General features: G+C 42.4%; 2 protein-coding genes across 3 annotated transcripts; both read left to right on the forward strand.

The window, feature by feature from the left end:
- The first annotated feature begins 3,419 nt into the window (after positions 1 to 3,419).
- LOC134496097 (serine protease 27-like) lies at positions 3,420 to 12,123 on the forward strand. The gene is made up of 5 exons (XM_063301855.1): positions 3,420 to 3,485; positions 4,030 to 4,202; positions 5,803 to 6,068; positions 6,890 to 7,059; positions 10,866 to 12,123. The coding sequence occupies exons 1-5, from the start codon at positions 3,420 to 3,422 to the stop codon at positions 11,091 to 11,093; spliced, it is 903 nt and encodes a 300-aa protein (XP_063157925.1). The 3' UTR covers positions 11,094 to 12,123.
- Positions 12,124 to 14,508: 2,385 nt separating this feature from the next.
- ELOB (elongin B) lies at positions 14,509 to 21,631 on the forward strand. Of its 2 annotated transcripts, none has more exons than XM_063301060.1 (4): positions 14,509 to 14,708; positions 17,562 to 17,696; positions 19,189 to 19,297; positions 21,276 to 21,631. In XM_063301060.1, the coding sequence occupies exons 1-4, from the start codon at positions 14,706 to 14,708 to the stop codon at positions 21,383 to 21,385; spliced, it is 357 nt and encodes a 118-aa protein (XP_063157130.1). In that variant the 5' UTR covers positions 14,509 to 14,705; the 3' UTR covers positions 21,386 to 21,631. The 2 variants fall into 2 exon arrangements, with proteins under 2 accessions (XP_063157130.1, XP_063157129.1); XM_063301059.1 differs by having other exon boundaries at positions 14,513 to 14,708; positions 21,273 to 21,631.
- The last annotated feature ends 1,213 nt before the right edge of the window (positions 21,632 to 22,844 follow it).

The raw sequence follows: 22,844 nt of genomic DNA on the forward strand, positions 1-22,844 counted from the left end.
TTGATGGGTCATGAAACAGAAGTTCAACCCTGATATGTTACTATAATCATTTGTCATCAGCCTAAGTCAAGGATGGTTTCCTTTAACCACAGGCAGTTTCTTGACATGAGACTCAACATTTCAAAGGGAAGCCAGGATTTTGAGAAATGGGCACACCAACTCAGAGGGGAACTAGTTATGGATTGATCAAATTTCTACCCCACATTGTGTTATAGCCTATATTTCCCTGGTTTTTTAAGAGTTGTCACTTTGACTTTTCAGCAGGGGAAGGAGGAGATGGAAATGTTGCATTCGCGTGGCCCTTGTGAAAAATAATAGACATGGGGCAGATCTACATTTTCTGCTCACCCTATCGACAGTAGGGGCTACCCCCCCACACTTCCTGAGTGTAGGAATGGTTTCATCATCCCCCTTCCATTCCCTACCATTCACACACACAGGGTGTATTCCACACACACAGGGTGTATTCCACTTCAAAACTGCTGCCTGCTGTTCTAAACTGTCTTAAGCCCTTCTGAGCAGATGGTCTGCAATATTGCCTTCCAGACCAGCTCTGATTGGCTATAGCACCTGGCACATCTCTCCTCCACACCTCTCTGCTGCCCTGGGCATACATTTCGTCCTGCACTGCCAGGCTCCAATGTGTTCCATTAGTCAGCAGCTACCATTTCTCTGTCAATTTGCAACTGATCCAGCTATGGTCCATTAAGGCGATGAACTTTCTTTGCCCAGCTTCCCCCTAGAAGCAGCTCATCAGTCCACTCAACCCTTATATCTCCCAGAACGTTTTGCCCGGGCTGTGTGAAGCACGTTCTCATTGCTTTCCCACCCTCTATTAGACAGCTATGCACCCTTTCAGAAAGAAATGGATGTGTTCAGCTCATTGTCAGAAATGTGGTGCTGAAAATGTAACATTGGTTCATAGGATGGGGCCGTGTGCTGTAGTGGCTCCTTTGTGCACAGAAAATATTTCATAAATAAATGTTGTTTTGATGGATTCATCAGATGTTTTTACAAACCATTGGTCTGAAAATTAAAAGAAAATGAATGCAAATGGGCGTTGTGCTCATTTATGGTTGCAAAAAAAAACCCCACAACCCTTATAGTGCAAGGCTGACAAGACACACCTTCTCCATCAATTATGCAATATCCTGAAGTCCTCACCCCTCATTCTATATCTGAGGAAGAATTTCTCCATTGGGAGCCCCATTTGCAGGATTGGTAGAAATAGGGCTTTGATATATTCATACACTTAATTTCCTTTTGTTCAATTGTGAAATAAGGTACACCGAAACCTTTCTTGAGTAGGGCTTGATTGCTGCTAATTCCATAGACAATGCCATATTGATTCCTTGGCAGTGATAAAGATATGGTTTGCTCTTGCCTTGTTGTGGAATGTTGTTGTCTGTCTGTCTATCTCTTAGACTAGACTATAGTCCTGGGGTTTCTAAGTGGCCTCCCACAGAAGTACTCACCAGGTTTGACCTGGCTTAGCTTTTTTAAGATCAGCCAAGGTTAGCTAGATGCCACCCCATGAACTGGGCATTGTTAAGTAAAGCAATTGAGATGTGAATAATTTAAGTACATAAAATTACTCTGTGTGTGTGTGTGTGTTCTTTTTAGTCCATCCAATAATCATGTTTTTATGGGTGTTTTTCTTTCTTCTTTCTTTTCTTCTGTTAAAAATTGTGTAAGAACAAAGACAAAAGAAAGGAGGAGAAGGTAATGCCTCACGCCCTACCCTTTCACCTTTGCAATTAACTTTATGGCACAGATACGAAAGCTGAAACAAAAGGAGAACAATCAGAGGCCATTTCAGGAGGGAAATAGAAGAGCAGGAAAAGGACCATGGCAAGCATTCCCCCCTCTCTGGCGGTTTGGCTGCTGCTGCTGGTGGTGCTTCAAGGTGACAGATGGGGTCACGGTGGGCAGGATGCGGGAAGGGAAATCAGGGGTCTTCTGCATTGATTCCAAGGGAAAAGCAGATCTATAACGTCTAGTTAGTATAAGCCACGAGGCCTCTTTCACCCACGCCAGAGGGCAGGGATGAATGCCTAAAAGAAAAAGTAGCACCTCCTTTCTCTAACCCTAAATCCCTTGGGAGCTGATTCCATGTAATTTCACCACAGTAGGAACGCAGACGCTCTACAGTCTCAGAGACACTCTGGAAACAAAAGGGTGAAGAGAGATGGGCTATGCACAGCAGTCTTCCTGAAGCTGGAAGCCTGTCAAGTTGGTTTATAACTCCCATTATTCCTTAGCCAGGATGGCTTCGGATGATATGGGAATTAAAATCCAACACATCCTCAGATCATTGGGCTAGGGAAAGCTACCCTTGAGAGGGGTGGGAAAAGTTATCTTGCATAATGAGACTTTCAAAAACAGAATGTTGATGGAAAACCCTTTGCATGGTTAGAAGTGGTGGCTGAGAACTGTGGCATGCAGAAACCTTTATTGTTAAAACAGTTATGTTGTTATCTTTGGTAACTAGTGTTGGATTTTTACTGACTATATTTGAATGATGGGGGATCTGTTTAATGATAGAAAATGTGATTATCAAAGTAAAAGGAAGGAATTCAAGTGGGTTTCTTAGATTAAGTTTATAATAGATACATTATTTCTGGTAACCTGTAATAGACTTTTGCTGATTAGGATGGATGACGAACTTTTAAAGATTTGGTTATAGAGAATGAGGTGAGATATGGGATGAAGAGATTGTTATATTTCAAGAAATGGTGTTAAGTTGTTAAAGTTATTTATACTTGCTGGGATGAAGGGGGAAGTTTCTTCTTTTCAATTTTTTTCTTTTTTCTTTTTATAGTTTGCATTAGTTTTATCTGTACAATGTAATCTTTAATAAAAGTATTATTTAAAAAAAAGAACTGTGGCATGCCTAGATTCATCTTAGTTCCTGTTTTAATCCCTTAGTTCATTGACATGGGAGACTAAAAGCAGAAGTTTTGCATTGAAACCCCAACCTCAATGATATTTAGGAGTGAATCATATCTCTGGCTGATTAGAAAGTAGGAGAAACACACATTCTTCTTGCGTGACAGACATTGTTAATAACCGTAATTATTCTTCACAGATATTGTGCTGACACTGAATATAAAAACTGTCATGAGTCAAGCTTGACTGCTGATTATTACACAGATACAACCATGTGGTTTTCTCAGCAGCAACATAAAAGTGGTTTTGTCTTTGCCTTCTTCCAGGACATTTTTTCAACTTCCCAATCTAGTTCAAAGCCTTGGATGTCCTGGTGGTGTCACACCTAAATCTTAACCAGGTCCAACACATTACGTTGACACTAACACATTAATTGAGTTCAGAAGCCAGCAAGATTTCTGCATGTGGCTGAGCTGAACCCCAAAGGGTTCAATTTAAAAAGCTTGGATTGAAAAGCCTAATCAACGAATATGAAGCCACTTTCTCCAACCTGGCAGCCACTGGATGCCTTGGACTACAGCTCCATCACCTCAGCTGTGAGTGATGGTACTCACTGTCAAACATATCAAGAAGGCCTTAAGTTGGTAGCACTGGGGGACCATTTATCAAATCTACATGTGGAAAACCAATGGCTCCAAGACTGCATCCAACCCCAAATTCATTTTTCTAGCCTTCAGAATCCTTTCTGGCCATGAATACTGAAAATCAGCAACTCGGTTTTCCAAAGCAAAACTACTGGATACCTCAAAATCAGTTTGAGATTGTTTCAATAAACAAATTGTAAAATTGAAAGAAAAGAACAGAAAACCCCCCATCATGGCCACATGCCTGATGTGGCTCTGGCCACTTTGAAGCATTGTCTCTCCTTTCCAGCTCTGAGTGCCCCATCCCTAGTCTTCCACAGTTTTCCAGCCTTGTTATGTGGCATAGGCATTGGATTCCAACAGGCAGGCAGCATTTTCATGTTTTATGTGGAATATTGTATTTTTAAGCAAGTTTAACACTGAAAGGAAAAATCATATTTTTGCCAGTAGAAATGTTGTTGGGTGATCATGGCATTCTTCTTATTGTACATCTTCTTTCCTCCCAGCCTGCGGGCAGCCTGTGACCCTTTCACGGATTGTTGGAGGGCACGCAGCTGTTGAAGGGTCATGGCCCTGGCAAACCAGCATTTTACTGTTTAACAGTCATGTTTGTGGAGGCTCCCTTATCAACCCGAACTGGGTAGTATCTGCAGCTCACTGCTTCCCTTCGTGAGTATACATTAGACGCTGCTACAGAGCCATTGTCCAGATTTGCTCCAGAGGCCGCCAGAAGTTAGGCTGAATGATTCTGTCATCAGACTTGTGGGTCCCAGGATGGTGGGGCCAGGCAGTTGAAGCAGGGGAATGGGAGTTTCAGGTGTGGTGGCTGGATGGTCTCCCCATCAGGCAGAGTGACATGGCTGCCTCAGGCAACAATTGCTGGAAGGATGCTGTATAATGCCAGGAGAATGAACTGTGTCAGTCACACAGTTTCTCTTAAACAACCCTAAATTAGCCAACTATATTGAAGTGAGATAGATCTTCCAGTCCATTCAGGTTCTACACAGCAAACAGGGCTGGAGATCTCTGCCTCAAACACCTATGACGTATCTTGATCCCAGCTTTTATGGAGGCAAACTGGCAGATTATTAGAAAGAAGAATAGAAGAAACCAACTCCTCTTCAGTTTTAGGCCTGAACAAACGTCAAGCTGTGCAAAGTCTGGCCAAAAGCAGTGCTTTTAAAACAGTGTTTCTCAACATTGGCAACTTTAAAGTATGTGGACCTCAACTCCCAGAATTCCCTAGCCAGCACTGGTTCGGGAATTCTGGAAGATGAAGTCCACACATCTTAAAGTTGCCAAGGCTGAGAAACATTAGTTTAAACTAAAGGCATTCAAAGTAAAAACACTGGGGAGAAAGCTCAGAGAAAAGCAGATTCAAATAATTGGAATATTTGCTGGATGTAATTATATTATAATATTATAAAAATCATTAAGGATTATAATATTTGAAGCTTTTAAAATACAGTACTTCACTTTTTTGAGCAGACAGGCAGCTCTTTCCCTTTGGTTGCATTGAAGATAAAAGAAATATACATCACCCCACAGCAGTTTCTCACGTAATAAGGATTCAGCACCAAAGCTTGAAGCAAGCGAGGAAAGGGCCTTATTGACTCTTTGCAAGAAATGATGGAGTGTCACAACGTTGCAGTCAAGAAAAGTTGTTACTTACTGTGTAGTAATAACCTATCCATGGCTTTGCACTGGGGGGAAACCATCAGAAAGCAGAAATGGATTCATGGGCACAATTGGGGAAGTAAACTTGATTCACTTTACTTTCTGATGATTTTTACAAATCTATCACATTCAGTTCATTGAGTGTGAAGGTTTTTTTAAAAAAAATGCACTAAATTATGTATATTTTTGCCCAATTTGCCCAAATCCTTATACTTCTGTTTGCAATTTTGCCTAAGATACTGTACAAAGTTTTTGCCAATTCCTCCCATAGACCTAGCTGAAAATTGCATTTTGAAATAAATGCATTCTATTATTGTCTTACTCAGCCATGCTCACTAGTAATCTTAACTAAAGAATTAATGAGCTCTTAGCTCCAGGGGTTTTCGCAAGTATGATCAAAAAAATCAAGATAGCAATGTGAAGGTGCATTCAAAGCACCTCCCATTTTTTATGTGCACCACACTCATGAAGCACATAAAAAGTGGGCTGAGTTTGGATCATACCATCACAGCCACCATCTTGATTTTTTTGACCACATCCTGCAAACACCCTTGCAAAAGCTTTTATTTCACCTTTGACTCTCAACTTTCAGTGCTGGAACACCATATGAAGTACAGTTGGGTGCTTATAAACTCCTGGACCCTTCTCCCAATATGGTGACATCCGCCGTTAAACGTGTCATCTCCCATCCTGACTACAGTGGCGACGGGTCAAGTGGGGACATTGCTTTAGTGGAGCTGAATTCCCCTGTGAATTTCACTGACTACATCCTTCCCGTCCGCTTGCCAACGTCCTCTGCGGAGTTTGCTGCAGACACAAGATGTTGGGTCACTGGGTGGGGACACACTAAGTTTTCAGGTGAGGAAAACTGAAGGAAGCATTTTTAATTGCTCTCACTGAGTCCCAGAAGACTGGACTACATGCGATTTTTTGTTTCTTTCTTTCTTTCCTTCCTGGTGCTCAGTGACATATATTTTTTATTTGAGAAAAGAAAGCTGTTGAGGCTTTTTATCTGTAGTTTTTAAAGGTTTTCCATAGTCTTCTTCAACATAACTTGATGTATGTTGCACCATAGACAGCAAAGTCTTTATGGGAGTTGTCACTGAGTAACCCGAGGGGCATCTGATTGAGGATGTCCAGCTCTATGAAGTTTGGTTTTATTTTATCTATTTTCAATAAACAAGAGTGATGGAACTGGATGACCGAGTATATAGGCAGGTATCTATCAAAATAATCTGCACTTGGAGAGGTGGAAGAGGCGGTGGGTTTCAAAGTAAGGATGAGGTGTTTGTACTGACCTGAAAGTAAAGTGCTAGTTTGGGGAGTTCAGGAGGTCAGGAAAAAACTTTTGATACATCATTGAGGGCAAATTAATGGAGGTCTTTTTTAAGTACATGACTGAAAATTCAGAAAAATATAGGAAGAGCAAGTTATCATGAATCCAACAATATACAGTAAGGTTGTACAAGTGGCAAATGGTATCCTACAGCACCAGTGCACATTATGGGCCTGCCCAGATGTTGCTGAAATACATCGCCCAGAATCTTTCATCACTCATCTTGCTGGCCGGGACTGCTGGGAGTTACGATTCAGCAACATCTGGAGGTCTACATATTGTGCATAAAACTGTTGCCTTTGCATTCCATGAATGAAAATTCTCCCATTTTTCTCTCCCACAGAACAGTTGGCGCCCCCCCATATCCTTCAGGAAGTGGAGGTACCAATCATAGATCGTGATACCTGCAACCAACTCTATAATAAAAGCAAAGGATATCAGTTAAAAACTGATCCTGTCAAGGCTGATATGATCTGTGCTGGGTATGAAGAAGGTGGAAAGGATGCCTGTCAGGTAGGATGTTCCAAAACCTGTTCTTTATAGAGGCAAAATGAGACACAAATATAAATTCTGAGCAACTGAAAGAAAGTTCTATAGGTATCTTCACTGTCCTGAGAAGGTGTTAAACATGTTAGGCATCTGTTAAACTGATTTGTAAGACTAGAAGTGCAAAAAATATCGTCCACACTTTCTTTGGGGTTCTCCAGGCTAAAAGTATCCTCCACTTTTGGATCTCTTCACTGATGAAGCTTTGTTCAAATGCATAATGAAACATCTGCAGCACTTGTGATCTGTACATCAGTGCAGATCTTCCTATGCCCAGAGAACCCCAAAGAAAGTATGTAGAGAGAGCCTGGGCTACCACTATTCCAAGGGATAATTAAGAAATATTTGAAGAATATTTCTAAGAAATCGGCATTTCTTCTGTTGAACCATGGGCCTTCCAGAGCATAGAACTAAAATGTTGAGTTCTTTTTTTGCATAGGAAGTGGAGGGTGGGTGGGCGCAGCAGGTGCCTCAGGGGCAAAATGGGTGCCTTAAATCCTGAAAACCAAAAACGGGCTTGGCCTTGTCCACTTTTCAGGGATGGCCCTTGAAACACAATGCAAAGGTTGCTGTGGCCCTCAGGTTGATGGAAAGTGAGAGGTCCTGGTGTAGACATAATCATCACGTCTTTCTTTCTGATCTTGTCCTATCCTGGAGAAGCCATTCCCCAATGATCAGTTCTCTTTTACCCTCTGGAAGGGCAAGGAAAAAATAGGGCTTCAACCAGTTATAAAAAGAAATCTTATTCAATGATCACGTAGGTTTGGGTCCTTTGGGCAGTCATCCTATTTCATTTACCTAGAAATAAGCTCTGTTAAACTCAGTTCTGTTGACGTCTGAGTAGACCTTCCAGCTGCAATCACACAAGATGCTTAATCTGCTTGAAGAATTAACCTTTTTTTCCGGGGGAAAACAATACACTGAACCATAATGTCACCAAGGGGGCTGGGTTAGCACAACATGCTGAACCACAAAAACATCTCAGCCAGAATAAATCTATGCAAGCTTAGCATTAGGACCCTGCAACTCAAGGCAAAGAGGGGCTTCAGAGCACAGTGGGAGTGTAATGGTATGTGGGAATGACCTTGGGAGACAGGAGGAAGCACTGCAGACTAGGCAAGCCGGATAAGAGGCAGCCAAGCCCGGAGAAGGAATGTGGGTGTGGCAGGCATCTCAGAAGGGACCCTCCCTGTAAAGAAAATGTGGGGAGAAATGTACTTTCAGACTTGCAAGATTCTTTTAATGTAACCTTACAATAAAGATAGAGCTAGTACTCCTGGGTGTGCTTCTCGTCTGGACTAACTCGCAAGGCAGTCCAGACAAGGATTATTATGGTTGGTTGCACAGTCAGCCAGGTGTTTAGACTAGATTTGGCATTTTTGTCCACCTATCAAGCGCTTCCCAAGGACCTGGGATAGGCAGATGTTGTTTAATAATATTAAAGCTATTGTCTTAGGGTGGAAGCTGTTCCAAGCAAAGCTGGTCATTATTATTATAATTATTTTTTTTTTAAGATCTTGCTACCATCACCCTAGAATGATAAACCTAATTTTGAAGTTTCAACCACGATGACGTGATTGCCTTTCTTCTCTGTTTGTTTTGTTTTGTTTTGTTGTTTTGTTTTGTTGTTTTGTTTTGTTGTTTTGTTTTACTGGTAGCCTATTATCTCAGCCAAAGGGAAGAGATACTATATTCTGTCTTCCATTTATTCAGAGGACAGGTTGAATGATTAAAACTTCACTTAAAAACACCATTATACAAACAGATTTTACAGGATGCATTATGCTGATTCTCTTTAAAGAAGTGTATCAACAACTCCTCTGCACTTAATTACAAAGTGAATAGCTTGTCACAGTGGGTTCCTAGTGGGTTTGTAATATTTTTGTTGTTTATTCATTCAGTCGCTTCCGACTCTTCGTGACTTCATGGACCAGCCCACGCCAGAGCTTCCTGTCGGTCGTCAACACCCCCAGCTCCCCCAGGGACGAGTCCATCACCTCTAGAATATCATCCATCCACCTTGCCCTTGGTCGGCCCCTCTTCCTTTTGCCCTCCACTCTTCCTAGCATCAGCATCTTCTCCAGGCTGTCCTGTCTTCTCATTGTGTGGCCAAAGTATTTGAGTTTTGCCTTTAATATCATTCCCTCAAGTGAGCAGTCTGGCTTTATTTCCTGGAGGATGGACTGGTTTGATCTTCTGGCAGTCCAAGGCACTCTCAGAATTTTCCTCCAACACCACAGTTCAAAAGCATCGATCTTCCTTCTCTCAGCCTTCCTTATGGTCCAGCTCTCGCAGCCGCATGTTGCTACAGGGAGCACCATTTCTTTAACTATGCGGGCCTTTGTTGTCAGTGTGATGTCTCTGCTCTTAACTATTTTATCGAGATTGGTCATTGCTCTTCTCCCAAGGATTAAGCGTCTTCTGATTTCCTGACTGCAGTCAGCATCTGCAGTAATCTTCGCACCTAGAAATACAAAGTCTTTCACTGCTTCTACATTTTCTCCCTCTATTTGCCAGTTATCGATCAAGCTGGTTGCCATAATCTTGGTTTTTTTGAGGTTTAGTTGCAAGCCAGCTTTTGCACTTTCTTCTTTCACCTTCATCATAAGGCTCCTCAGTTCCTCTTCGCTTTCAGCCATCAAAGTGGTATCATCTGCATATCTGAGATTGTTAATGTTTCTTCCAGCGATTTTAACTCCAGCCTTGGATTCCTCAAGCCCAGCATGTCGCATGATGTGTTCTGTGTACAAGTTGAATAGGTAGGGTGAGAGTATACAGCCCTGCCGTACTCCTTTCCCAATCTTAAACCAGTCCGTTGTTCCGTGGTCTGTTCTTACTGTTGCTACTTGGTCGTTATACAGATTCTTCAGGAGGCAGACAAGATGACTTGGTATCCCCATACCGCTAAGAATTTGCCACAGTTTGTTATGGTCCACACAGTCAAAGGCTTTAGAATAGTCAATAGTTTGTAATATGGTTCCATATATACTGGCTCTTTCCTTCTCTTTCCTTCAGTCCAACTGTCATGTAACTCCTCTTTCACCTCTCTCTCTCCTTTCCTTACAAAGAAGCAACCAATTAGTCTGACCACTAATCAGAGACCCCTTGATGGGCCTCCAAATCCAATCCATTCATCATCATCCTCATAATACCAATATAGGTAGTCCTTACTTATTGACCACTCATTCAGTGACTGTTCAAAGTTGCGAAGGCACTGAACAAGTGGTACTTATGACCAGTCCTTGAAGTTCCTGGTTCACAGCACCCCCACAGTCACATGACTGTGCTTCAGGCACTTGACAACTCAAATGGACAAGAGACCTGTATATTAAGCCTGGGAAAGATGACTGTATTTTGCCCCAAGATGCTCTGCAACAGAGAGACAATGGGATCAGCTTCACTGAGGTGCAGCATCAGGGCAATGTGCCTCGTTGAGAGGCACTGCTTTGCATTATTTCTAAGGAGATCCCCCAGCACATCCAGTAACTGGAAGAGGTTTCTGTGCCAGCTCAGAAGCAAAGTCAAGAGGCAGCTCTGCTTCTTTCTTTAGAAATTGGAAGCCTAACCCTAACCCAACCCAGATATTATGGGGATTTGATCTAGGTCTTTCTGCATGCAAATAATTTTATTGCACTGTGACAGTTCCCCATCTAGAGCATTCTGTGGGTAAAGTGATAGGTATAAATTGAAATAGGGAATACAAGAAAGAAATACATATGCTTAAAAAACCTTATTCCTTTTCCACCCACACTCATTCTTGTTTCTCTCTACAGGGTGATTCCGGAGGGCCCTTAGTTTGCAAGTCCAATGGGGCATGGACACTGGCTGGGGTGGTGAGTTGGGGGGAAAACTGTGCTCAACCCAACCAACCTGGCGTCTATACATCAGTGCCTTTCTACCTAGACTGGATCAAAGAGAATATAAATATAAATAATGGCGGACTTTCAAACTTCCCCAGGGTAACTCTTGTTTTGCTAACTTTTGCATCAGCCCTCCTATGAAATACCCATCCTCAGCCCTACAGACATGAAATCTGTACCAGCAACTACAAGACCTTCAGCCAGCAATCCTCTCCTAACAAACAAGTCCATTAAGACCCAATTCACAGATTCAGCATCTATCTGGGTGACATAATCCACTAAGACCAAAACATAACTGCCTGTCCCCAGGCACCCTTGGATGGACTAGCCCTACAATATCCTCTTCCAGCCTCTGAAACAGTACATCTTATGGTTCTCCTTGGGGAACTAATTTATTTTAGAACTCTTTATAGAAATTTAAAATGTGTATAAACCACACAACTGTTCTTAAATTAGGGGTCACTATATACCCCATTTAATTTAAATAATTCCATGATCTAAGTAGTTAGAGCAATGCTTAAGCTATTTTTCCTTAAATACTTATGAAGTAAGTGATCTGGATTATTTCCTTATACTGGATTTACAAGAGGAATTTGCTGGGGTTGCTACATTGGAAGTACAAAGGGGGCTTGACAAAGATGGGAACAAGAATTTTGAGAGAAGAGACGAACAGAGTATGAGAAGGCAGATGTCAGAACATTTTTTGAGGATCTTAAAGACTGTCTACAGAAAGAAGAATTGGTTTATTCAATCAAGGTTAAAATAATGGGTTGTTATTTGGGGGGATGTTTACTGGTTTCTTGATTAAGACTGGATGATGATGGTTATTTCTAGTAAGGTTTAGTTGTTTTTTGTGTGGGACTGAATTTTGATTATTTGAAGAAAGGAAAGGGGGGTGTTTAATGGGAAAGGAAGGATTCAGATTGGGTATAACAGATATAATTTGTAATATCTATGTTGTTATTTCTGATAACCCTTACTGGACTTTCACTGTTTAATAGGGAGAGATGAGGTTCTAGAGATGGGTTTATAGAAAGTGGGGTGAGATGTGGAATAAAGACATGTTTGGTTATATTTTAAGAGATAGTGATAAGTTGTTAGTGTTGATTATACTTGCTGGGGATGAAGGGGAAGGTTTCTTTTTCTCTTTTCTCTTTTTTCTTTTTCTGCACTCTTTAATTTTTTTAAATGTATTTTTTCTATTTTATAGCTGTATAGGTTTTACTTGTATAATATAATATTTAATAAAATTATTGGGAAAAAGATAATGGAAGAGTAAGTAAAAGGTGGCAGAAGTGGTTTTCTGTTTCTATGACATTTTTTCAATTTTTGCTGACCACAGGATTGATCGTGTCAGATTTTTATGGGGAAATAAGGCTTATATATCATGACATAGTTGCTTAAGTTCCACTACAGACTGCAGAAAAGCAGTGCTTCATCTGTTGTAACGATTGCCTTACTCAAATAAAATGCTCAGACTCCAAATCTAAGTTTAAGTTAAAGTTTAGAATAAGGTGCAAACAGAGAGAAAGCTGAGAATGAGAAAAGCGCGCCTAAACTCAAACTAAATAGCTCCGTCTCCAACAACGACCCCCCCTCTTTGCATACAGAACAATCCCACATTCCCAGGTGCTCCTAACAAGCTCTGCTGATCGAGGGGCAAAAAGACCTTGACATTTAAGAGATAACCCAAAGACATTCCTTCCTGGCACAGCCCCACACATCTCCCCGTACAAGGTTTATCAGCAGCACCCTCCCAGCCAGGAACACGCATCAACACTCTGGCATGTGAACCGTTACGATGGAGCGAACATCGCAACGGTGATCATGACATCTGTGCTGGTAAGGGTCAAGTACTATCGAATGCTGACCAGTATTGCAGGGAAGAGAGGGAAATGGTGTTGAGAATAGGAAAGACCCACTTATCAAATAAAATCTAAGACCATAAACCATATTCTGCCATCTGGTGGTGAAAGATATAAATGTAATCACTTGTTTCTCAGCCTACCATTGTAGCACTTCTAAGTCTGGGTTTTAAAACTGTTTAAATTTTTTGTACCCTATGAAGCTTCCATGGAGCTCTAGGTGGCCCAATGCATCTTTCCATTATCAGATATCAGCTGGGCCCATACAACCTATTGATGCATGATGTAGTTTGGGTTTCATTAGCACATGATGTGAATCCAAGCAATTGTGTTTCATACACAATGTTCATGGTTTAGCACAGCGTGCTAAACTGACCCCTACCTGGGGAGCTGAAGATAATGACAAGTATCCAAGTATCTTTATTAATATTCTACATCAGTTTAGTCAATGAAGCACTATTGGGTGCTACGAACTGTATCACATATGACTGTGGGAAGATGGTAGCATTTCTATGCTGGGAAAACTTGCCTATTAGGAAAAGGAGAACTTTCTAGTCCTTTCCTCAGCATGCTGAGTTGCTCAGAAAGGGGGGAAACAGAAGCTTTGAATCTCTGCAGCATGAAATGACAATGTCCAATTTATAGTATGGTCTGGTTGTCAAAAGGATTAATGCATTATAGTTGCACACTGGAAATGTACTAGGTACACATTGAAATGCAGCATTTTCTTCAACAGAGAAAATCTTAGGATGACTCAAACTCAGCACAGTCTACCCCAGCGTGGCATCTTCTATGTCAAGGTTTGCCAAACTGTGAGGCATACCTCCCTTGGGAGGTGCAGACTGAGTCCAGGGGAGGTGCAAAGAACCTTTTAGTTACATTGTTACAATAAATCCACCTTTCCTAAAGTTTTATTGCACTGTTTCATTGTTCATTTGTGCTCATTTTGGTGTTTGGATTTTTAGGGAAGGGATATACATTGAGATTACACTAAAGGGAGGTGTGATGACAAAAAGTTTAGGAACCCCTGCTCTAGGTGTAATGGAATACAACTCCCAAAAGTTTCTGACATATTTCCTAAGAATTCAATTATTTGCAATGCAAGGGAACTGATGAGCACCAAGTTGGGGAAATGATGGGAATAGCTGGTTTTGTTTTCTTATACTGGAATCGAGGTTGCATGCTACTGCAAAGCTCTCAGAGGGCCAAATTCCTGGACTCGCAGCCCAGGGCCAAGAAACTCCATGTTGCAAAATGGGGGTCTTTATAGAGGCCAGAAATGCCCTTCTCAAGATGGCAGCCATCTCCCTGCGTAATTACATAAGGAGCCTTGCACTTGACCTATGAACCAATTTTAGCTCGGAGAGGCGTAAAACGGAAGTTACCTTCTTAAGGTAGGAAGGGAATTCTTGCCAAGATTCAGCGTTAAGCATACAAAAAGATTAAAGGGCTCTCGAAAAACATAGCCACCGCTCAGAGGCAACCCGCGAAGATAACTCTTAACTTCCGCAGCATAACGGAAGCAGCCATAGACAGTAACCGCTCTATAAAATGAGCCTTGAGGGGAAGCGCTTGGGAGGTGGTGGTGTTAGCCGCGTGGACCCTCTCAATATGGCGAGACTTTTGGGTGTCTCTCTCAAGATGGCAGCGAGCGGTTCCGTGCCGTTGACCCCCCTGTTCTTCCGGCGGCTCCTTCCGCGAGTTCTTTTCTCTTTGGTCTTTCCCCGACCAAAAGCCGTAAGGCGAGTCTTGATGGGGCGCATGCGCCCCGGTGCTCTTCCCCTAAACCGGGTTGGGTTGTACCGAGACTGCGGTGCATGTTGGGAAACTGGGGGTTTTGCTGCTTTTTCCTCTCCGGGGGGTCTGGGCTGAGGCTGCATCTGCAGAGATGGTGAGTCGGGGAGGGGGCCTGCCGGGGGCCGGGGGGGAGCGGGGCCGGGCCTGCAGTAACAACAGCGGGGATCACAAGAGCGACCGCGACCCTCCCGGAACCACCTTCCTCGCTCCCTTCCCTTCCTTTTCCCCGGAGGGGGCTCCCCCTGCCCACCTGTCCGCCGCCCCTCGCCCCCTTTCTCCCTGACCTCCTCCCCGGCTCCGTTGTGGGCGGACGCGGTCTGGGCTTCCTCGCGCAGCGCCTTTCCTGACGCCCCGAAAGAGGCGGCTTCCTGCCGGTTTGCTCCTTTCAGCCTTTCCCGACGGCCTACTCGGGTTTTCCTCCCGACCGTTTCCCTGGTTCTGCCTCAGCCCCCGCCCGCATTATCGTCCCAACAGCCCTGCGAGGTAGGCTCCGAGAGGGGTTGATGGGGCAGAGGCACCCCGGAAGTTTTACACTGATAAGGAGGGAGGTCGCCCTGGTGCTGTTGGTGGCGCTGGGCTCTCTGACGCCCCCATCTTCGTGCTTCGAGAGGCTGCCTCGTTATTCCTTGCAATCATTTGATATTCCTTGCGGCTCCTCTCGAGTTTGTTTGCTTATTTCGTAAACAGATGGTTGGTGGTTTTTAAAAAGACAGACATTGTGACAGACATTGGTTAGCAAGATGATGAATCCAGCTTGGGGTGGGAGGCTGTTCCCCAAGGAAGTTAAGGGAGCTTCGGGATGCTTTTGTATCGGGAAAAGGATATAGACAAGATGTCTTTCACGGTACAGAAAGCTTCCCCGCTTCTGGGTGCTTTTACTTTCTAGGGCGCAATATGAAAAGGCTGGCTGAAACTGCAAGCCGCCTCCAACAACTGAACGTGGCCAAATACAATTCCTAGTCTTTGGCTTTTACCCTACCCTTCCTTTAAGATGCTCTCCAGAACATTTGGACTTCAACTCCCATCAGGCCTTAGTAGCCTGGCCCTTGGCATTGTGGGAAGTGTAAAAAAAATGTAAAAAGACAAGGTTTTCAAGTGATGGATTGTGTCTTAGGTTTAATACCCCCTCGAAGTGGTCAAAGCACCATTATTGCTTCTTGCCAACTCTTAAGAGAAAGCAGTTAAAAGAGCATTCTCTTAAGAAGCTTAGAGGAGTATATACAAGTGTTCAGTTTTAAGTTTGCCACAAGAAAGTGTAAGAAACTGACCTAAAGTTACCTATGAATATCTTGTCTGAGGAAGAATTTGAGCTTCAGCTCTGTCATGCCCTACTTGGTACATGAGCTTTAATGTCTTGATTTTGGATTTGATTTAATTTATAGCCTGCCTTTCCTCACCAAACATCCGTTTCTCCTCTTACAACAACCCCATGGAGTAGGATGGATTGGGAGACACTGACAGACCAAAGTCAACTGGACCACTTCCCTGGCTGAGGGTGGATTGAATCTGGATCTCTCCAGTCCAGGTTCAACATCTTAGCCTCAGGAGTGAATCAAAGACTTGGTTTCTGTAAAATGGGGTGACTTAAACATTAGCTATGAAAGGTTATCCTTTATGCTGGAGAGAAGTTAAGTTGCAGGAATTTTTGCATTCTAAATGGGCAAGTATCTAAACTAAGTCTGAGATTTTTACTAGCAGATAAAATAATTTTGGATAACTTCTGAAGTAGGAAAAACTCAAAATAATAGTTTGGGGGAATCTTTCAAATGTGAGCACCAGAGTTGCTGATACAGGTTTGAATTATATATGAGAAGAGAACCATTGCTCTACCAGAGCATTGCCCAAACTAGTGCCTTCTAGATATACTAGACTACAGTGCCCACCATTCTGTTGTTATTATTCCTACTGGCTGTGGATGATGGGAGTTGGAGGTCAACACATCTGAAGAGTACAGGCTGAGAAAGCCTGAATTCTCTAAATCAATCTGGATGATCTAACATTTGCCATTCCTCTGCCAGGGTCTCTCTTGTTAGATTCACAAATTGTACTAAGCCAAGGTTTGTGAAAGCCAAATTAATGAATTGGGTTTGCCCGGTATGCTTACAGATTAAGATCTAGTACGTTACATGTCCTCTGTGCTATCCATGGAAGCACTGGCTACCTGGAGTGCATTCTATTGGTTTTGGCTGATATGCCCAGCTGCATATTTACGCAGAGTGGAAAGACCTTGCTGTAGTCATCTGTGGTCCCTGGGTTCTGTCCAGAGTAGACAATTGTAGTATTCTGTATGTGGTTTAATAGAGAGACTACCTGCACCTGTAAAAACTCATATGAGCTGTAAAGTAGGCCATGAAGAACTAGTCACATGGTTATTAATTGGCAGGTACGAGAGAGAGGATTGTAGTTGTAAAAGATAGAGTGTTTCAGTGATGGCTCCATCCTTGGGAATGCCTTAAAAAAGATTACATTTCTTACAATTTCAGGATTCTGTGGTGTTAGGCTGCTTGTAAATGACAGTGCTAATTTTAGTATACAATTGTTAACTGCTGCTGTTTTATTTATAGCAAATCTCGATTGGCTGACCCCAGAAGACCTTGGATGCAACAACAAAATCTGAATTTAGGCCGCTTTTTCGAACAACGGACTTGTCTGTTGCTTGATGAATCAGTCTGGACAGTGTACTTATATTTTATGTACATTACATAAATTTGGATACAGCAAAAACCTGGGAATAATTTCTCTCAATTGTTCTATAAAACGGAGGTTTTGCTGTACTTTGTATTTTATATTTTGGAGAATAATTGTCTATCCTACATACCAACTTGAGGTTTTGCCATGAAACATTGTATAAAATGATGTTATCATTATTGATAGCAATGGCTTGCTTGGATAAAACTAAGAATGCTATGGATCACCTAATATTATGAACTTGTCTGTTGCCCAACAGGACGTCTTTCTAATGATCCGACGTCACAAGACAACTATCTTCACAGACGCCAAGGAGTCCAGTACAGTGTATGAGCTGAAAAGAATTGTGGAGGGGATTCTTAAGAGACCTCCAGAAGAACAGAGATTATACAAGGTATGGAGAGATCATAATAGAGGGTACCTTCAGGGAGTCTTCTGATTGATTCTGGCATTACACCAGGGCCTGCTGTTTGCTAGGTTGGCATTTTAGTGCTCTCCTTTATCAGTTCAGATGTTATATCAATGTTTTGACCTAACCAAACTGCTGCTCTTGGAAGATACTCCCACCTGACATTCTACCCTTTTAGCCTTCTGGAGGGCTGTGAAGACCTGGCTCTTCCTCCAAGCACTGGGTTAGGATGAGAGTTGAGTTGCAAGGATGATTGTCTTGGCTGGGGAAAGGGTATTTTTGTTTTTAACTTTTTTTTTTTTATGGATTGTTGTGAGACGCCTAGAGTCATCATACAAGATAGGCAGCCATATATGTCCTGTAAATAAATAAATAAAATAAATACTGGGTCTGCAGCACCCAGAAATCCCAACCACTCTCAGTTGCCTTTTTTTTTTTTAGACTATAGAGTTTCTAGGAGCTCTACGTGCTTTTTTTCACTGCTTAGCCTGCAGCCAGATCATGGGGAAGAAATCACTCGTTAGCTGCTTCTGATGGTCTTTTGGAATCACCACTGTTCAGCAGGATTGTTGAGGGAAGAAGATAGCAATTAGGCTTCTGGACACTTCTTATCCTTATCTGGGTACTGAGTGTTCAGGACAGCATTTCTCAACCTTGGCACCTTTAAGATGTGTGGATGTCAACTCCATGCTGGCTGGGGAATTCTGGGAGTTGAAGTCCACTCATCTTAGCATTGCCATGGTTGAGAAATACTGGTTTAAGAAGTACATCTGTGGCCCCTGATCTGCAGCTTTATGTAGTGTATCTTTTGTTTTAGTTTTGGAAATAGCCCTCTCAGTATCCAAATCTTCATATGTTGCCTAAAAAATCCTGTACAGGGTTTTAAACTCTACAGGGTTTAAAAATCCTGTACATATGTTGCTTAAAAATCCTGTTCAGTAGATATCGGGTATCTCTTCAGTGGAATAAATTAATAACCACCCATGTAAAACAATAAGCAATTAACCCACAGAATCAGGTATGCCAATGTGATTGGTTCACCACCCACCCAGTCCTTTGTCCCATCTAAGAAGCTATTCAATATGCCCTAGAAAATTAGGGATTAAAGAATTCTTGGAGTTCTTTTTAATGAGATTAGAAATAGAAGCAATAAGGGAGATGGAAAATGGTTTCCAATGCATACTAGTATGCACATAGTTTTAGTTAAAAAAAAATACAGACTCCTTACTATTCTACCCTTTGCCCCCAAACTCTGTGGCAGTCCGATGTGCCTAAGACAGTTAAACCATGTCCTAAACAGAGCTTGCAGCCTAGTTGCCTAATTTCTGTGGGCAGGTTGCTTTTAATTACCCACCTATGTAATAGTTGATTATTGATCATTGAATAGTTGATCATGATTACCAGATTTAAAGATAAAAAGATATGTGATTTGCTGAGACTTCTCTTGCACCCTGGTGCAAATTACCCCATTTTCCAGGATGATCAGCTGCTGGATGACAGCAAAACTCTCGGAGACTGCGGCTTCACCAGTCAGACAGCAAGGCCCCAGGCCCCAGCAACAGTCGGCTTGGCCTTCAGAGCCGGTGGTGAGTATTCTTTCTTGAAACAAACAAGCCCAAAGTTGTCATGGAAGATTAAAAGCCTAAAACCAGGAAGTGGTTTTCACTGATAACCTAAGAGAGTTGGCCAGATTTTATTTTATTTTATTTTATTCTTATTCTATTGTATTGTTGTACTGAAATGGTTTTAAGTTTTAACTTCATTTTATTGTAAACCGCCCAGAGTCCCCCATGAGGGGGAGATGGACGGTGAATAAATTTATAAATAAATAAATAAATAAAAATAAATTTGCCCTAGAAAGATATCCTGTGCCTGGAGTGCTATCTTTGAAAAGACCCCCTTGCAGTGGTGTAATGCCACACATAAAATGGCAGGCAACCAGGAGATGGCCTCCAGAGGTGGTGTTAATGCGCAGCTAAATATACAAGTGAATAGGTGGTACCTGCAGCACAAGCCATGTAGAGCTTTAAGCCATGTAGCAAATGTGCCACCTTGGAGCCATATCTGGTCCTGGAGTCCCAGATCACCCGCTGACTAATCATGCTGAAAATTGGCAGCACAAGTGCCTACCATTTTGAGGCAGGAAACACAAATTGTAGGAGAAGCCTTAAAACAGGCTTAAGGTAGTTTTTAAAATAAAATAGCTGTACCCTCCAGGAAAAGGGGGTGGGGGGAATGATCATCCCACCCATTTTTATATCACTGCTTCATCAGCTGCAGCCCTGTTTGCCCCTCATACAAAAAAAGTGCACCTCCCAGCAGTATACCCTGCTCTAGAGACTTAAATTTTCAGAAATAGACCAGATACCCCAGAATACCTTGAGCATGAGAGAGAGATTCACCAAAGCAGAAAGTTGATGAATTTTAACATTTGGCTCTTGCCATGCTGTAAGCCTTCTCATCCACAGTACTGTGAATTATTGTAACATGGCCTATGCAAGGTTGCTCTTGTAAAATGTTTGGAAATCTCAGGTGGTCCAGAATCCAGCTGCTAACTGTAGATTTTGATAAAACACCACCTCTGTCCCCCGTTCCCCCCCCCAAATCAATTGGAAGGGATGGTTGTAACCCATAAAGCCACATTAAATCAGGTTGGCTCCCATGCTGTTATTCTTGTGGGTGTCCCCTTCAGGGAGAAATAGTTTTATTTTCACAGGCCTCTGGTGAATAAATAGGCTAATGTTTTGAGCTCAAAGTAGTTGCTAAAAAGTTTGAAATCAATTGTTTGGATCATTTTGAAAGTGTTTTGATTGCATATTAGCTCTATTTCAAGTTCAAATCAGTATTTTGAGCTCAAAATTGGTTACTGTTGACCCCAAAACAGCTCTGGATGGCTGGAACATCCCATGTTGAGCTTGAAATGGGGCATTTCAAGCTTGAAGTGTTCGATAGACAAAATATTTTGCATCAAAGCACTATTAAAAGTATAGGAATAAAAATACCTGTTAAACTCAATAGCTAAAAACCCACTTAACACATCAAAGGCCTGGCCCTTTTATTCATTTTTATATTCATACTGTTAGCTGCCTGGAATGTCAGTTTTGGCAGAAAGGTGGGCATAAATATAGTGATAAAATACATTTTATCTTGGATGGGAAACAAGCCAGTGATTTAAAAAATCATCACAGGGTGATAGAGAATGAACCTAGCTGCTGCCTCGGCAAAGAATAATTCTGCTTCCGCAGGGATAACAGCTATTTTTTCCCCTAAGTTTGCAGGCAACCAAAGCAAAGATGTACTAAAAACTTTACTCACACCCGAGTATCAGTGTGAACGGTATAGAAATAAAATCCTTATATGCTGCTGCTAATACAGGATTAAACAGCCACTGCTTGAAAAGACAGGTATGAGCTGTTCATGTGCTTGACTTGTTTGCAACAGCTTTGGACTTCTCATGGAACTCATTTTTTGTTTGGGATTGATAGTAGCCAGTGACATAGCAGAAGATAGCACCGTTCCAGAATGATCGTGTCACACACACACCACTTTCTCCCCCTCCAGAAGATGCCTTTGAGAGCCTCTGCATCGACCCCTTCTCCAGCCCCCCAGAGCTCCCAGACGTGATGAAGCCCCAGGACTCTGGCAGCAGCGCTAATGAGCAAGCAGTGCAGTGAAAGACAGCGGCTGGCGGAGTTTGCTGCACAACCCACGGTACCCTTGAACCCTCTCCCCCGGCCTCCCTCTGTCATCCGACATGGAGAAAGTTATGGCGTTATCCCTTGCCTCTGATCCCGGTTTCCCTTTTGTCCTTCCTCTCTAAGCAAGACGACACGCCGCCCTTCCAAGCCCACCCTCAGTCATCTGACAGAGCTGTTTTCACTTTGGTTTTGAGAATAATAAAAGTTCAGCTGTTTTTTTCCCCTTTTTGTCTTGCGTTGTATGCCTGTGCAAGGAAACAAAAAGGGGGGCTTTGGGACAAGGGTAGGTTATATGATGACAATTATGCTATAAACATTTATGCTGCAGTCATTCTGATCATGTCTTTATGTCTTTCCTGTGGTCTTAAAGACAAATACAGCTAATCTCATAGTGCACCTGTGAAATGTGCTGTCAACACCTCCTAAGGCAGGTTTCACCGACCTGGTGCTTTCCAGATGTGTTGGGATTCCATCACCTGAACTTCCTAGTTATATTGGGAAAGGCTATTCTAGAAGAGGAAATGCGAGTTTCTTCACTCGTCAAGGCTAGAGACAGCACACTCCTCATACCTTATGCAACATTGGCCCTCTTGAAACCGCTAGGTGTAATCACATGCCGCTGCAACAGCTATGCACTTAATGCTCTACTTCACAATAGGCAACCTGGTGCCCTCCAAATGTCTTGAACTGTAATTCCCAAGATCCCTTCCCATCAGATGTGCTGGCTGAAGCGGATGGGGTTGACATTAAAACACCTAGAGCAGTGTTTCTCAACCTTAGCCACTGGAAGATGTGTGGACTTCAACTTCCAGAATTCCCCAGCTGGCTGGGGAATTCTGGGAGTTGAAGACCACACATCTTCCAGTGGCCAGGGTTGAGAAACACTGACTAAGAGGGCACCCAATTGCCTACCTCATCCTACTTCATCACTGTATTATTGCTCGCTCGCTCTCAATCCTGGCTTTCTTGCTAACTGTTGAATCTAAATTGCAAGCTGAGAACTTAGTCTGTGGAACCAAAGCTGATGCAGAAGTTTCCTGTGGCGTCACTGTCTAGATGCGAGATAAGAGGTAGCTGTTCTTTCTGCATGATCTGAAGTGAAAGCATTAACTGTATTTATGGCCATGCCTCCGTCATTCTTAAACTCAGAAACTATTGCCTGAAATTGCTTGGAGAAATCCAAGTTTCCTTTGGCTATGATATCAAGGTTCTAAAAAAGATAGCTAAGGCCTGTGAGAAATAATTTTAGAAACTGGTTATGTTTTGCTTGAATACAAGTACCCATATCTGTGAGGCAATACAAAATAAATAGGTTTCAGATTTGACATGGGAGAGAAGCTGTGGTTTAAAACAGCCATATGCTGTGTGCCACCAACAGTCCTGCATCACTGTTTTCTGTGTCACACAGAAAAAAGCAATGCCAAAAATGAAGAGA

Source organism: Candoia aspera, chromosome 4 (genome assembly GCF_035149785.1).
Source record: "Candoia aspera isolate rCanAsp1 chromosome 4, rCanAsp1.hap2, whole genome shotgun sequence".
Classification (NCBI taxonomy): domain Eukaryota; kingdom Metazoa; phylum Chordata; class Lepidosauria; order Squamata; family Boidae; genus Candoia; species Candoia aspera.